This window comes from Eleutherodactylus coqui, chromosome 5, assembly GCF_035609145.1.
Source record: "Eleutherodactylus coqui strain aEleCoq1 chromosome 5, aEleCoq1.hap1, whole genome shotgun sequence".
NCBI classification, from domain to species: Eukaryota; Metazoa; Chordata; class Amphibia; order Anura; family Eleutherodactylidae; genus Eleutherodactylus; species Eleutherodactylus coqui.
In genome coordinates this window covers 50,872,230-50,888,278 of record NC_089841.1, presented here as the reverse complement: position 1 = coordinate 50,888,278, position 16,049 = coordinate 50,872,230, and the positions used below count along the sequence as shown (strand labels likewise).

Sequence of the window (16,049 nt, the reverse complement as noted above, 5' to 3'; positions counted from 1 at the left end):
AAACAATTTTTCTAAACTCATTAAAATGAATTCAGTAATAGCTAGACTGATATCCACCACCCTGAGCCTTTTATCCTAGGTCCCTTGCTTCTGATCCCATGTCCCAGTGCAATTACGCCTTTTCTCTATGCTATTTTTGGACCCTGGGAGGACTCAGTGTGACTGACTGCTAAAGTAAGCTGAGAGAGGGAGGTGGAGGACTGGGTGACTATGGTGTCTGCATCTCCGCTACAACATTCATTTAGATATTTCTAGATGTCACTGGTAAGTACTGCTACATGCCTTGTTGGGATGACTTCTTCTCCACGCATCCAGAAGACGGTTGGTGTAGGATATCCGGACACCGCACATTCCAGAACAGCATCTTGTCCTTCAGTAGCTGCAATGTTTGAAGGTCTTTGCAGGAAGATTTGCTGCCGATGTAGACCAGATTCTGCAAGCAAGAAAGAACACTCAGTTGTGTACATTTCGGTTGTTGGAATCTACTTTTACTTTGGTATTCTTGAACTGAAGATAAAAGTACTGTATGTGTATAAATGGAAAACATAGGGAAATGTGATTTGCATTTCCAATCAGTGTAATTACAAAGACATGATTGGATAATTTGCCAAATTTATTGCTGCTGGGTTTTTTGGTCTGTCCTTCATGTGCTTCTTCCTTTTACCATCAGTACAGAAAGAAAGAAAGAAAGAAAGAAAGAGAGAGAGAGAGAGAGAGAAAAAGAAAGAAAGAAAGAAAGAAAGAAAGAAAGAAAGAAAGAAAGAAAGAAAGAAAGAAAGAAAGAAAGAAAGAAAGAAAGAAAGAAAGAAAAAGTAGGTGGATATGCAGATATATATGAGATAGGTAGAAAGACTTGAAATAAAAAGATGATAGATAGATAGATATAAAGATAGATAGATAGATATGAGATAGATAGATAGATAGATAGATAGATAGATAGATAGATAGATAGATAGATAGATATAAAGATAGATAGATAGATATGAGATAGATATAAAGATAGATAGATAGATAGATAGATAGATAGATAGATAGATAGATAGATAGATAGATAGATGGATAGATAGATAGGAGATAGATAGATATGAGATAGATATAAAGATAGATAGATAGATAGATAGATATGAGATAGATAGATAGATAGATAGATAGATATGAGACAGCTAGATAGATAGGAGATAGATATAAAGATAGATAGATAGATAGATAGATAGATAGATAGATAGATAGATAGATAGATAGAGATGAGATAGATAGATAGATATGGGATAGATAGATAGATAGATAGATAGATATGAGATAGATATAAAGATAGATAGATAGATAGATAGATAGATAGATAGATAGATAGATAGATAGATAGATAGGAGATAGATAGATATGAGAGAGATAGATAGATATGAGATAGACAGGAGATAGATAAATACAAGATAGATAGATAGATAAACTTAAAATAAAAAGATTGAATTGTTCTTTGTGTTTGTTTAGTAAATGACTGATAAGTTAATGGAACATTGCTCTTTTCCACATCTTTAGTAGAACTTTACATTTTTCTATGGATAGTTTTCTGTGTTGTTGTTATGGTTGACATTGTTTTAGTGCAGAAGCAAAGCTTCTGGGTTGTTTTCAACTGTAAATCATCAAAAGAGAATGACAAAAAGATAGATAGATAATAAAAAAGATAAATTCAACTGTTGTAATTATATTTAGAAATCAAATTAACTACTTAAGAAATGACTAAAGATCTTAAAACATTATTTGTTCACAAAAACAGTTTTCTAGTCTTGCTAGAAATGTTCTAGAAAGTTCCCGTCCCCTCCTCCTATTCCTCTCCACTTAAATTGAGGGCAAAGTTTATCTCAGGCTTAGCTTGCCACTGTATAGAAAAGGTCGATAAAACCAATTGCCCATTTGTTAGCAATCTCACTACCCGGTCGGGGTCTCCTATACCAGCCTGTAAAATAACAGATGCCAATAAGATTTAGCATTTTTTTCACAGTGAAAACAAAAGCTTTCCTTACTGAGCGGAAGTCTATACTATATATTCCGAGACAATGGGACATGTGTGATGGACTTTGTGTGGGATGGATGGAGTCTGGCTTTACTTATCATAAACCCAACTGAAAAAATGGCTTTAGACAATGCGACAGTTCCTTAAAGCTCTATAGAAAATAACCAGTTACGAAGTTTTTTTTTCTTTTTCCCATTATTTCATTGGGTAAGGGGGATTAATGTGAAATGTTTAGCCCTAGAAATGCCTTTACTGCTATCTACAGCAGCATCACATCAGAGCTCAATGATCCAAGAGCTTTTTTGAATCACTAGCCAGTAGAGTAAACATTGGGTCAAAGACAGCAGCCTTCACCTTAAAAGGAAAAGTAATTGAATATAATAGAGAAAAAGAGACAGAGTTTATGTGAAGAAAGGAGATGGCTTATGATCTTCTTCAGCCATTCTCTACACATACCAAAGTACAGTACATGGTGATATTAATAACTCCCTCCCTAAAAGAAGGAAGAATGGGAAGCATTTAAAGAGACCAGGGTGGATGAACACAGAACTTGCAGACATGTTAAAAAGGAAGACAAATATGTCTATCAAATGGAAAGAGAGGGGAATTATCTAAAGAAGAATATAATGTGGTCTGCAGAAACTGTAGGGCAAGTGTCAGAAAAGCTAAAGCTAATAATGAATTGAGGCTTGCAACAGAGGCTAAAAGCAATAAAAAGTATTTGGGGGGTATGTCAAAAGCAGAATAAAAGTCAAAGATGCTATTGAATGCTTACAAGATGAAAATGGTGAATTGGGTAAGAATGATGTTGAGAAGGCCGAACCTTTAAATTCCTATTTTGTATCTGTTTTCTCTCAGAAAGTAGATGGAACATCAATTGATCTTCCCTGTGCTATTGGGGGAATAAAAGAATGCAAGCTATCTATAAGCAGAAAGATGGTGAGAGAACACTTAGCTAACTTAAATAAATTCAAGTCTCAAAGTCCACATGAATTACATCCTAGGATACTAAAGGAAGCAGTGGAGGTAATTGTTCAACCACTCGCCATAATCTTTGAAAATTCCTGGAGAACAGAAGAATTCCCAGGAGATTGGAAAAGTGCAAATGTTGTCCCTATCTTAAAAAAAGGGAAGAAGGTGGATCCATGAAACTACAGGCCTGTGAGCCTGAATTCTATACTGGAAAAGATATTTGAACAAATTACTATACAGCATGTCAAGGCAACTGTTAGGTGGATTCACAACTGACTGAGTGATCGTACTCAAAGAGTGGTCATAAATGACTGCACATCAAAGTGGAAGAATATATCAAGTGGGGTACCACAAGGCTATGTCCTAGGCCCAGTGTTCAACATTTTTATAAATGATCTGGAGCAGGGAAGTGATGGGAAACTGATCAAGTTTGCTGATGACACAAAGCTAGGAGGGATAGCTAACACTAGGGAAGAGACAGTATTCAAAAAGATCTAGAAAAGCTTGAACAGTGGGCAGTGGCTAACAAAATTGTATTTAACAAGGAGAAATGGAAAGTCCTACATCTGGACAAGAAAAATGAAAAAGCACATACAGAATGGGAGGAATTGGGCTAAGCAGCAGCACATGTGAAAAAGACTTGGGTATACTAATAGATCATAAACTGAACATGAGTCAACAACGTGATGCAGCAGCCAAAAAGGCAAACCCAATTCTGGGATGTATTAAGAGAAGCATAGAGTCTAGATCATGTGAGGTAATTATCCCCCTCTACTCTTCCTTAGTCAGACCTCATCTAAAGTATTGTGTCCAGTTCTGGGCACCCCACTTAAAAAAAACATAGACAAACTGGAGCAAGTTCAGAGAAGAGTTACCAAGATGTAAATCATGTTGTATGAGGAACGGTTAAGGGATCTGGGAATGTTTAGCTTGCAAAAAAGAAGGCTGGGAGGAGACTTAATAGCTGTCTACAAATATCTGAAGGGCTGTCACAGTGCAGAGGGATCAGCCCTATTCCCATTTGCACAAGGAAAGACTAGAAGCAATGGGATGAAACTGAAAGGGAGGAGACACAAATTATATATTAGAAAAAACTTTCTGACACTGAGGGTGATGAATGAGTGGAACAGGTTACCACGGGAGTTGGTGAGATCATCCTTCAGATGATCCTGAAGGTCTTTTTCAACTCTACCATTCAATGATTTTATGATCTTCATGTACTGTACTTTGGTATGTGTAGAGAATGGCCAAAAAAGATCTACTAATTGGTGATTTGCACCCACAAGACCACCAATTTTTTTGGTAACTGCACTTATAATTACACTTTGCAACACAAGGGTGGACCAAATACTGTAGAATAGGATAGAGCTCTTTGGGATATTCCAGTAGCCAATTAGATGTTCTATATTTGGAATATGTACTATCATAGAAAAGTAAAACTTTTAAAAAGTTGCACATAAATTGGTTTATATTATTTGGCTCCTGGGATTTATGTCGTCCTGGCATATACATGGAGGAAACTTCGAAAAACTCCATCATGGACATAAAGGGGTTTTCCCTGAACTTAAAATTGTTTCCCAACTGCTCTGTCCTTCCTGGTTGCTGCTGACCAGAACATGTGACTGTTGCAGCCAATCACTGGCTACATCAGTGACTTTCTATAGGCAATGATTTGCTGCAGCAGTCACATGTCCCAGTAAGCAGCAACCAGGAAGAACAGAGTGGCAGTGAAGCAATTTTCAATTGTGAGAAAGACTCTTTAAGGACAAGAATTTTTTTTACATTTTTTTTGCCTCTGAACATTAAAACAATTATGGCTTTTTCAGTATTTTACTTGCATTACAGGGTTTATTCATATTTTAAAAAACATATCTGCTTCCTTCTACACACAACTTCTCACCTTTCCATGGGTTGCATCTGACATTTCAGCTCAGCCTCAATGAGGTCAATGGGGCTGAGCTGCAATTACACATTGTGGACTGATGGGCCACTGTTTTTAGAAACAAGCATCGTGCTTTTCTAATCCTAGACAATCCCTTTAAATGGTTGTCCCACTGCTAGCCTTGTCTGCAGGAAATAGAGAGCTCCACATATTGCACAGTGGTCCTGGTTGGTGTTGTAGGCTGAGTCCTGTTGAATTGATTGGCAGTCAGCCTGCAGTGCCAACCCAGGGTTCTGCACCATGTACAGAACTGTCTGCTTCTTGCAATACCAACAAACGTCACTGAGTGATGTATAGAGCTGTTTACTTCCTGCAGAAAAACAGCTGGAAATGGGACAACCCCTTTTAATGTATCTGCATGAAGTTTAGTTTTACAGTTGCAATTAGTTATCTAGCTCTTTCTATGGTGCAGCGGCCAGGTTTGGTAGTGCATTCAATTCAATGGGAGCTGTGTCTGCAGTACCAAATCTGGCCACTGCAATGTTGACAGTGCTGTTTGCAGCAGTGCCAGGAATTAGCTGATTGGCAAGGACCCCCACCAATCAACTATTGATGACCTATCCAGAGGATAGATAGTAGTAATGCAAGAAAGGAGTGAAGCAACCCCTGTAAGTGGTAAGTTTTGTGGTAAATGTTTTCGGTGGAAACAATCCCTTAGTCCTGGAATCAAACAAACTTGTGTTTGAAGTGATAAGTGCTACCAACCCCGGTAGTGTCAATCTAACAAGGGAGGACGTGGTAACAGTAAAACAAAACACATCCACAACCCATGAGCCACATTTGATGTGTGTCTCCAGCGTTACTGAGGAAGGGGCATTTATTGCCTCGAAACCTGTTTATAGGGTAGTAATTTAAATAAACAAAGAAGTTGAGCTAAGAATCTCTGCATATTTATTATTAGTTTGTGAATTATTCCTACTTTTTTCCAACTGTTCAGTTCTATCCAGTGGACACATCATCAATAATAAAAGTCCCAAACAACCCCTTTAACTTATATTTTTCTTATGGGCAACATGCACTGGAAAGGCTTTTTTTAACAGCACATGTGCACATCATCTGACATTCAATAATCCAGAAATTCTGATATCCATTAACTGCTCTTAAGGGGGCCTCCTTGCCAAAAACATTTATCCGGGATAGATAATAAATGTTAGTAATCCAGGCAGTGGAACTCCCACCAATAGTTAGAAGAGGAGATTGTATTCCCCCTTCCTCTAGACACATGACAATAGCAATAAGGAGTTTTAACACAGCACTAGTCAGGAAAGCTCCCTTCTCCATGCTAGTGATCAGTGGGCGTCTAGTGGATAGGTGATACAAGATTTTGGCTGGAACAACCCTTTAGAATGGAATTGTAAGAGACTGCCTGTAGGGACATTCTGGTTGTCATTATGGTAACATTTTGGTTGTTACTGACCACAGGATACTCTGCCTATCATATATCCCGCCCCTATAATTTAGGGACGGGGTATATGGATTAAGAATTTATATCTACTTTTTCCTTAAACAGTTGTAAAGTACTGATTGCCTAACTGCAGGATAGGTCATCAGTAGTATATCAGCAGAGGTCTGCTCCCTGGGAGACCTGGCGATCACCTCTTCTATGGACTGGTGCACTCTTGTAGCGAGTTGTACCGAGTTGTATCTTCAGGAAGCAGACAGCTCCATTCTCACTGCAGTGGCAAGGCTTGGTACTACAGGTAAAGATCCTATTCACATCAATGTCTGTAATACTAAATCTGGCCACTGCAGTAGGAATGGAGCTGTCTGCTTCTTGGAGAAATCAATTCTAAGCAAACAGCAAATTGGTTGGGCTTCAAGCTGGCAGATCCCGGACAACCTACTTTGATGGCCTAGCCTAAGAAGAGGCAAATGATATACAACTAAACAACGCCTTCAAGAACATTATGCATTATAAAGCTCAAGACCTAGTGCGATTGAAAGATTTATTCAATGCATCTACCTGCAATATTATTGCGCCCCCATAGCGTTCAGTTTACCGTTTTGCGCTGGGAGCCGCAGATCCTGCTTGTTGTAATACAAGGCAAGAAGAATTACTTAAAGACTGCCAAGGAAGTCTAGAACACACTGCTACACAGATGCTCCGAGAACTGTCACGGTGCGCTCGCTGTTCCAGCATATTGTGAACATTTGCTGAATGCAATCGTGTTGTCTTTTCTCTCTCTGAACGGCTGTTTATTAGGTGATGTTGATTTTCTGCCGTTTTGTCAAACACTCGCGGAAATAAATTTGCCAACTTTAGGCCATATTTACATGGGCAATTTTTTCCAGCAAATTTTGTGCATTTCGAGACGCTCAAAACTGGTATGGAAATAAAACACATTGTTTTCAACGGGTCTATTTACATGTGCGATTTTTTTTTTCTTGTAGCGATGCTGTGAGACGGAGAAATGCAAAATATCCTATTTTTTGCGTGAACGCAGAAAACTTGCCCGTTATTTATTATGGGCCGGTTAAAATATCACATCGCATGTTCATGTGAGTTTCATGCAAGCGTGATTCGATTTTAAAATGTCCCTATTGAAAAGCCATGCGATCTTCACAGATGTGTTCAGCAATGCGATGCAATACAATGCAATGCAGTTTTCTTTCAAATGGGACCTGGAGCCTAAGGACGCCCAAAAGGTCCTCTGACCCATCATATGACGAGACCAGTTCTATAATGAGGCATGATAGTTAGCAGTCCTTTTACAGAGACAATGGTGGAACTGTTAGGGCTCCCACCCACTAGCGTTTTTTTTCACTGCGAAATTCGCACGTTTTTTTTTTTTACAGGGGGTCTATGGGACTTGTATGGTTAAAATCGCGATTTACCGCGAAATCGCGATTTTGTGCAATCGCGATTTTAGCTTTACAACTCCCATAGCCCAAAGACCCCTGCAGAAAAAAAAAACGCTGCGAATTTCGCAGTAAAAAAACGCTAGTGGGTGGGAGCCCTTAGGATAAAACCGATGGGGCATTTTGGCTAGTCATCTTACGTGGGCACTGTTTAAGTGCTCAGAGAGTATTTGGGGTGCAGAAGTTAGAGTTTTGGGCTGTGTAGCCTAAGAGATTCCAAAAGTTTCCCCTGCCCCATATAAGTGGACCAGTTCTAAAAATGATGGATATTAGTTTTCAGTCCTGTTACAGACCATGGCTAATGGGAGCTCTGGCTGGCACTTATGCGAACTCTTGGCCTAGAATCTGTAGGCCACTTTGGCTGGTTCTCTTAGGTGGACACTGTTAAGGTGCTCAGGGGCTAACGATACAGAGAGCAGAACTCACTTTTAAGCCCTGGAGCCTAAAGGAGCCCAAAACGTCCCTCTGCTATATATGAGAAGAGCAGTTCTATAAATGATAGATGATAGTGGTCTTGTTGCAGATAATGACTGAAATTAATTGGGCCTGGATGGCACTTATGGGAATTCTTAGCCTAGAAACTATGGGCACTGTTAAGGTGCTCAGGCGCTAACTATATGAAGAACAGAAATTACTTGCAGGCTCTAAAGCCTAAGGGAGCCCAAGAGGTCCTTCTGCTCCATATGACGAAAACAGTTTTATAAATGATTGATGATAGCTGTCTTGTTATAGAGACAATGGAAGCAAATGATGGGGTATCTGGCTGACACATATAGTCACTCATAGGCTAAAACCTATAGGGCACTTTGGCTAATTCTTCTATGTTAAGCTGCTCAGGGGCTAACAATATGAGATGCAGAAGTTAGTCAACGCCGAAGACTAAGGAAGCCAAAAAGGTCCCTCTGCACCATATGAGGAGGCTAGGTCTATAAATGACATATGATAGTCAGTGGTCTAGTTACAGACAATGGCTGAAATTAATAAGCGCTTGGATGACACTTATGGGAATTCTTTGGCTATAATATGTGGGTCAATTTAGCTTGTTCTCCTAGGTGAGCACTGTTATGGTGCTCAGAGGCTAACTATGTGGAATGCAGAAGTTACGGTTACTTTTGGGCCATGGAACCCAAGGGAGCCCAAAAGGCCCCTCTGCCCATGTGAGAATTCCAGTTGTATAAATGAGGCTTAATAGCGGTCCTGTTATAGAGACAATGGCTAAAATTAATAGGTGCTTTGCCTGACACATATGGGAACTCAGGCTAGAACCTATGCACCACTCTGTCCTCTTAGGTAGATACTGTAAAGGGGTTCAGGGATTAATTATATTGGAATTACAGTCACTTTCAGGGCCTGGTACCTAAAGTGTCCAAAAAATTCCATCAGCCCCATATGCGGAGAGCAGTTCTATAAATGATGAATGATAACAGTCTTGTTACAGAGACAAAGGTAGCCACTTATGGGGCTTCTGAGTGGCACCAGGGGCGTAACTATAGGGGATGCAGGGAATGCAGTTGCACCCGGGCCTATAAGGCCTCTCTTCTCCATATAGGGAGCTCAGTACATTGAATAGAGCATTATAGTTAGAGTCCTTGTTACAGATTTTGCATTGGGGCCCAGAAGCTTCACATTACGCCTCTGGGTGGCACATATGGTCATTCTTAGGCTAAAACCTATGGGGCACTTTGGCTGGTCCTCTAAGGTAGCCACCATTATGGTGCTCAGGCACTAATTATATGGGGTGCAGAAGTTATAGTCACTTTTGGGCTCTAGAGTTTAAGGGAGCCCAAAAGGTCCTTCTACCCATATCATAAAGCCAATGCTATAAATGACATGTGATAGTTAATGATTCTATTATGGAGACCATGACTAAAATTACTGAGGGCTCTGGCTGGCACTTGTGGCATTTCTTAGGGCTTCTTCACATGGGCGTATTTGTGCACGCAAAATTTGTGGCAGCAATACACAGAGAATAGAACCCATTGATTTCAATGGCTTCATTCACAATTACTTTATTTGCGCACATTTCTCATGCAAGCAAAAAAATAGGACCTGCTCTAAGTTGTGCCCCATTCTGGGGTGCAGAAGTTACAGTCACTTTTGGACTTTGTAGCCTAAGGCAGTCCACTCTGCCCTGTATGAGGACACCAGTTCTACAGAAGATGTGATAGTCGATGGGCCGGAACACTATCATTTCTCCTTAAGGAGAGCACCCAGAAGGTGAGTGAGTGAGGAGACTTATAAGGACATTCATGCTCCTCTGGGTAATATGCAAATAAAGGAGATGGAACAAAACCTCTGCAGCACCATCTATTGGTAGGCAACATACCTGCAAGTCAATATTAGACTCTTTATACAATATATTGACTTGCAGGAAAGCTGTCTTCCAATAGGTGGCACTGCAGAGGTATTTTTCCATCTTCCTTACTCGATGGCCCTTAACAGTTTCTGCACTAGGGTCCAAGAGAGTTTTTTGAGTTGTTATCCATTCTTTATTTCGGCATGTTGGGGTTTGTATTACATCTGTTTGACTATGGGAACGACGAGTCCGTTCTTCTTCATGTTCTCGCATCGACTATCAGCGCTAATCACACGTTGTAATAACTTCAGATTATTCTCAAATGTTCTCATCAAGAAGGTTCTTCGCCGTGTACAAAAGTCTACAGAGCCTGAGATGCTGACACGTTAATGGAAGCCCAAAGCCTGACCTCGGAGGGGTTTCGGCCTACAGCAAGTGGCGTGTTGGGAGATAAACGGCAGCAGAACATTTACTTAGAGTAGTGTCAAGGAGGTCAGATGCATCAGAAGTAATTGGTGAAGGCTACTTGGAAGAGGTGTGCGGTGTCTACAGGGAGATTGAATGAGCCTGACGAGTAGTTTGGAGATGAACAAATATTGCTCAACTATCATCAAGAAGGGAGAAGCCTCGGCAATAAATGCTGGAATGCAAGAGATTCACGGCTCAGCTCTGCTACATCTACGTCTGGAGTAGTAGGTAGCATTTTACTAAGGGTTTACTCACACGTATTGGTGACATGGATGTCACGCTTTTATGCACATTTTTGCACCTTTTACTGTACTTACTGTGCTGACCGGGATATTAAACATGGGTGCGGGACACAGCCGCACCCTGATTTAAAGGCTATTTAGCCTAATTAGTTCCAGATGTATTATTCTTCCTGCAAAATCGTGTATTGCGCAATTATGCAGGTATTGAGTCCGCATTTGCGCACACCCTTCGTAGACCTCTATTGGACCTTTGGTGCACACAATTGCACTAAAATAGAGCATGCTGTGTTTTCTTTTCCCACGTGCGAAATGTGTGCAAAAAAATTAAAATGAGAATGAACCCATTGAAATCAATGGGTTCTATTCTCTACATATGGTACGTGCGCAAATACATCCGTGTAAAGCCGCCCTGAGGACTTATTTAGATGGACGTATTTGTAGAGGCTAGAGATGAGCGACCCTACTCGGCCACACCCCTTTTTCACCCGAGCGCCGCGATTTTCGAGTACTTCCATACTCGGGTGAAAAGATTCGGGGGGGCGCCGTGGGTGAGTGGGGGGTTGCAGCGGGGAGTGGGGGGGAGAGGGAGAGAGGGCTCCCCCCTGCTCCCCGCTGCTACCCCCTGCTCCGCCACGCCTCCCCCCGCCACCCGGCGCCCCCCAAATCTTTTCACCCAAGTATGGAAGTACTCGAAAATCGCGGTGCTCGATCAAGTAATTACTCGAAACAAGTAGGTTCGCTCATCTCTAGTAGAGGCATTTCCATACGTGGAAATCTCAACTGTATAACACAAAGAAGCGAAACCTTTGATTTCAACAGATTCAATCAGACGAATGTGTTATCGTCACGCCAAATCTTCATACGAGAAAATATAGGACCTCCTTCCACCAATACCCCTAAAACTGGTATCTAACATCTTCTAAGAGCACTAAAAGCCCTATATACCACTCTTGGGCCACATAGGAAAATATCTACATAGTTTTGAGCTTTTTTTAAAGCAACATTGATGAAGAAAAAATGAAAGAAAAAGAGAAGATAAAGAGGAGAAAAAAGGACAAGGAAAAAAGAAGAAGAAGGGATAAAGAAGAGGAAAGAAGAAGAAGGAAGAAGAAGGAGAAGGAAGAAGAAGAAAGAAGGGAGAAGGAAGAAGGAGGAGGAGGAAGGAAGAAGAAAAAAGAAGGAAGAAGACGGAGGAGGAGGAGGAAGGAAGAATAAGAAGAAATAAGGAAGAAGAAGAAGAAAGGAAGAAGAGGAAGAAAGAAGGAAGAAGAATAAGAAGGAAGAAGAAGTAGAAGAAGAAAGAGAAAAGAAGAAGGAAGAGAAAAGAAGAAGGAAAGAAGGTAAAATAGGCAAAAGGAAAAAGAAAGGAGAGAAAAAGAAGGAGAAAGAAAATGCGAGACTCCATGGGTTAAAAGAGCGCAAACTTGTTTCACTGAGCAGCGGAAAAACATCACCTGGTCAGATGGTGCCAGAAATTTTGTTGCCCCATACTGATTGGAGGTCAGAATTTGGTGCAAGCAGCATGAATTGCTGACCCCTTCCTGTCAGGTATCAACAGTTCAGACTGCTGGAGGTCTATTAATGATGTGGAGAAGGTTTTCTTGGCCCACCATGGCTCCTCTGATGAATTGCTGCAGTTCTGAATGCCAAAGGAGGTCCAAAGCAATACTAGTTGGGGGGCTATAATAAGGTGGTCATTCACTGTGCAAATGTGTAAAAATTCCCATTAAAGGGGTATGCCAAGGTAGAATGTCATCTCCTATTCACAGGATAGAGCAAACATTTATGATTGGTAATGGACCAACACATATCTCAAGGATAGGGGTCCAAAAGCTCCCCACATGAATGAAGTGGTTGTCACACATGCATGCAGCTTCTCCATTCATTTTGATGGGAGCATGGGAAATTGCCAAGTGCTTGTACTAAGAAATTCACAATGCTCCCATTAAAATAAATAGAGCGGTAATGCGCATCTGAGACTACTGCTCTGTTCATGCAAGGACCTTCAGGATCCCTGTTATCAAGCTCAGAGGTCAGATCCCACCAATCACAAAGTTATCCCCTAACTTTATAACTTGGCATCAAATATTATACCAATGTGTCCTTTATGACTCTAGTATTAAAGCAACACTTCATGCAAAACATATTTACTGGCTTACGCCTCGTACATGGATTTTGAGAACAGCAAAGATCCCTCAGTGATTGAGATCAATAATCTGTTGGGAAACTTGTAAGTGCTTCATTTTCTTGCAGCTCCCCCACAGGGCTAACGAAGTATTACACAGTGCTCATTCATATCAATAAGTTGCCTGTATAATATGAGACAGAATGGGTCATCCAGAGCAAAAGACACTCTTTGTAACCACATCTGTCTAGCCAAGAGATGAGGATCCTGAACAGGAGATTTTCCTTTGTTGATTCAGAATTCAGTAGAGGGGGCATAAAAATAGATTTTCCAAACCCGACAAGCCCTTTTAAGGGAAAAAATCCAAGATCAGTGTTCTTTTTATCATTGTTATTTGAAACATCGCCCCCGGTGTCGTTTCCTTGACACTACATCACACGTTTTTCTCTTTCAGTTTATGCGGAAACCACTGAGCTCTGGAGAGTCGGCATGAATTCTCATCCCTGTTGTCTTTTATTACCCGTCTCAGGTAAACACTCTAAAATATGTTCCTTTTTTGCGGCGCTATTTATCTATCATCCCATAAATAAAATGTATTCATTCCTTCTATTGTGACACAGCTGAAACTTCTGTTGCTCTGTGCCCATACATCATGTCAGCGCCGCAAGATCTCACATTAGGTATTTTCTGACTGTAAAACCGGTTCAGCTGGGAAAAATGCCAATCTTGTAAAAATTATACCAAAAGAGAACGTTTCTATATGAAAAAGCAGCCTTTTGCAGTGCGGGGGAGGGGGACGAATCTCCGTTATTTCAAGCAAAACAAATAATTGGCTACAAAGACACCTACGATGAGATCTCATAATTACCCTGTACTATGAACTATGGGGCTGAGCGCAACGTAGCGGGAGCGTCAGGACGCGAATCGCTTAGGGAGTCATTTCAGCCATGTTCGGTGGCATGCCTGTGAAATGACGGAGTGTTATGGGGACTTACTATGTAATTCATATGCATCTAATTTCCCCGGTGTAATGACATTACTGTTGTTTTTATCATTTTTATGCTTGTGTTTAATAGATGCCGCTGTGTTGTTTCTTAGCGAGCTGCAAGATATTAGTCTACAGGCGAATATTAAGCAATCGTCAGGTCTTTAGTGTTTGGTAAATCGCCACAGTTACATGTAATGTTGTAATAGGAATATTTATTAAAGCTGTCAGACGCTGTTTTATGGGTTGGAATGTTTAAAGTTGGATGCAGCAAATACACATAAGACGTTACCCGCATCTGTAGACAGAGAACTCATTCACAGACTATACAGTTAAAAGTATCTATCTATCTATCTATCTATCTATCTATCTATCTAATATCTATCTATCTATCTAATATCTATCTATCTATCTATCTATCTATCTATCTATCTCATATCTATCTATCTATCTATCTATCTCATATCTATCTATCTATCTATCTATCTATCTATCTATCTCATATCTATCTATCTTATATCTATCTATCTCATATCTCTCTAGCTCCTATCAATCTATCTATCTATCTATCTATCTATCTATCTATCTATCTATCTATCTATCTATCTATCTATCTATGTAATATGTATCTATCTCATATCTATATCTTTCATATCTATCTATGTCTCTCTGTCATATCTATCTATCTATCTATCTATCTATCTATCTATCTATCTATCTATCTATCTATCTGTCTATCTATCTCATATCTATCTATCTAATCCTTTTCTGTTCCCTATGCTTTGCCCTCTTCCTTATCTTTCTTTCTCTTCTATTTCTTTAAGCATGAATATCCTCCTTTTACGAGTTACTATTCCTCTAGCAGTTCCTTCCTTCTGGGATTACTTAAACTGATTCTTCTCTCACAATCCAATACTTTGTTTGTACTCACACTTTCCTCCTTCTCACTGCGCTGTCTCTCTTGCTTCTTCTCTTCCTAACACTCCATCTTGTCTCTCCTAGGAGTGTGATCTCCTCTCTCCTTTTCCAGCCACACCCCACTCTCCTTTATACCAGCTATTCTCAACCAACCCGCGCATGATACTCATCCGCCAATCTCAGCCCAGCCCTCTCCTAGCTATCTAAACTGCTAATAAGGCCAGGATGGGCTTTCTAGCATGGAATGAGTGGCAAAAAACAAGTTTTAACCTCAGCTCTGAAAACATTTTTCTACCTGGATGAACCAGCCTGTCAATGTATGACATGAACAAGTCATTGATTTCAGTACACACTGTGTAATGCTTCATTTCTCCTGTGGTGGCGCTGCTGGAAAACTGAATGCTTTCTGCCAAATTCCTCCACCTATTGCACTTGATCGCTGGGGATCTCAGCAGCAGGACACCCTATGAGACCAGTTCATTATCTAAGGACCCTTCTAACAAAACCAAAAAATGCCCGAAGTAAACAATCCCTTTAACCCCTTTGTGACCAGTCTGTTTTGTGCCTTGGAGTCCTTTAGCACGGAATAATTATTATTCAAAAATCATTGGATTGTGTGAATTTGAACAATAACAATAATTGTAAATGCAGCCAATGATTGAATGAGGAATGAGAATTAGTTCACTTCTTGTTCATCATTCATTTTATACAGCGAACATCCAGACATTCAGCATTTACCATTCACATTAGTATTTAATCCATCTAAAACTGTTTTTTTTTTTGTCGTGAAAAATGCACATTGTGTAAACAGGATTTTTTTTTTCTTTAAATTAAACTTTATTGAACTTTTTTGTCACTATTTTTAAATTCCTGAAGGGGACTTGAAGGTGCGATTGTTCAATCACTAGCATAGTACACTGCATTACTTGAGTAGTGCATTCTACAAAGCCTAGAACAGCTGCCTATTACACTCTTCAGGAGGTGGGGTCTAATTCTCTGAGCTACACAGTAGACATGGAGGCCTTTGCCAGGCTTCTGGCTGTCATGGGAACCAATTTTGTAGGAGTGTGATAGAAACAGCCCTCTGTCCTTGTCATCTGCTTATATTTTCTATTGATTGGGGCATGTAAGGGGTTAAACTACCAGAATCTGAAGTTTCTCCTCTTCTGGCAGTTAGAGCAGGAGCCTGGCTGTCAGTAATCAGGCAAGCGACCACAATAAAAAGATGTAC

General features: G+C 40.3%; 1 protein-coding gene across 1 annotated transcript in view; it reads right to left on the bottom strand.

Annotated features, from left to right (window-relative positions):
- The window catches only part of DCC (DCC netrin 1 receptor), a 640,441-nt gene that overhangs the window by 415,965 nt on the left and 208,427 nt on the right, over nucleotides 1-16,049 (bottom strand). Inside the window, exon 6 of the mRNA XM_066604857.1 lies at nucleotides 283-433. Within this exon, the coding sequence (XP_066460954.1) occupies nucleotides 283-433 (151 nt within the window). The remainder of the gene's footprint in view (nucleotides 1-282; nucleotides 434-16,049) is intronic.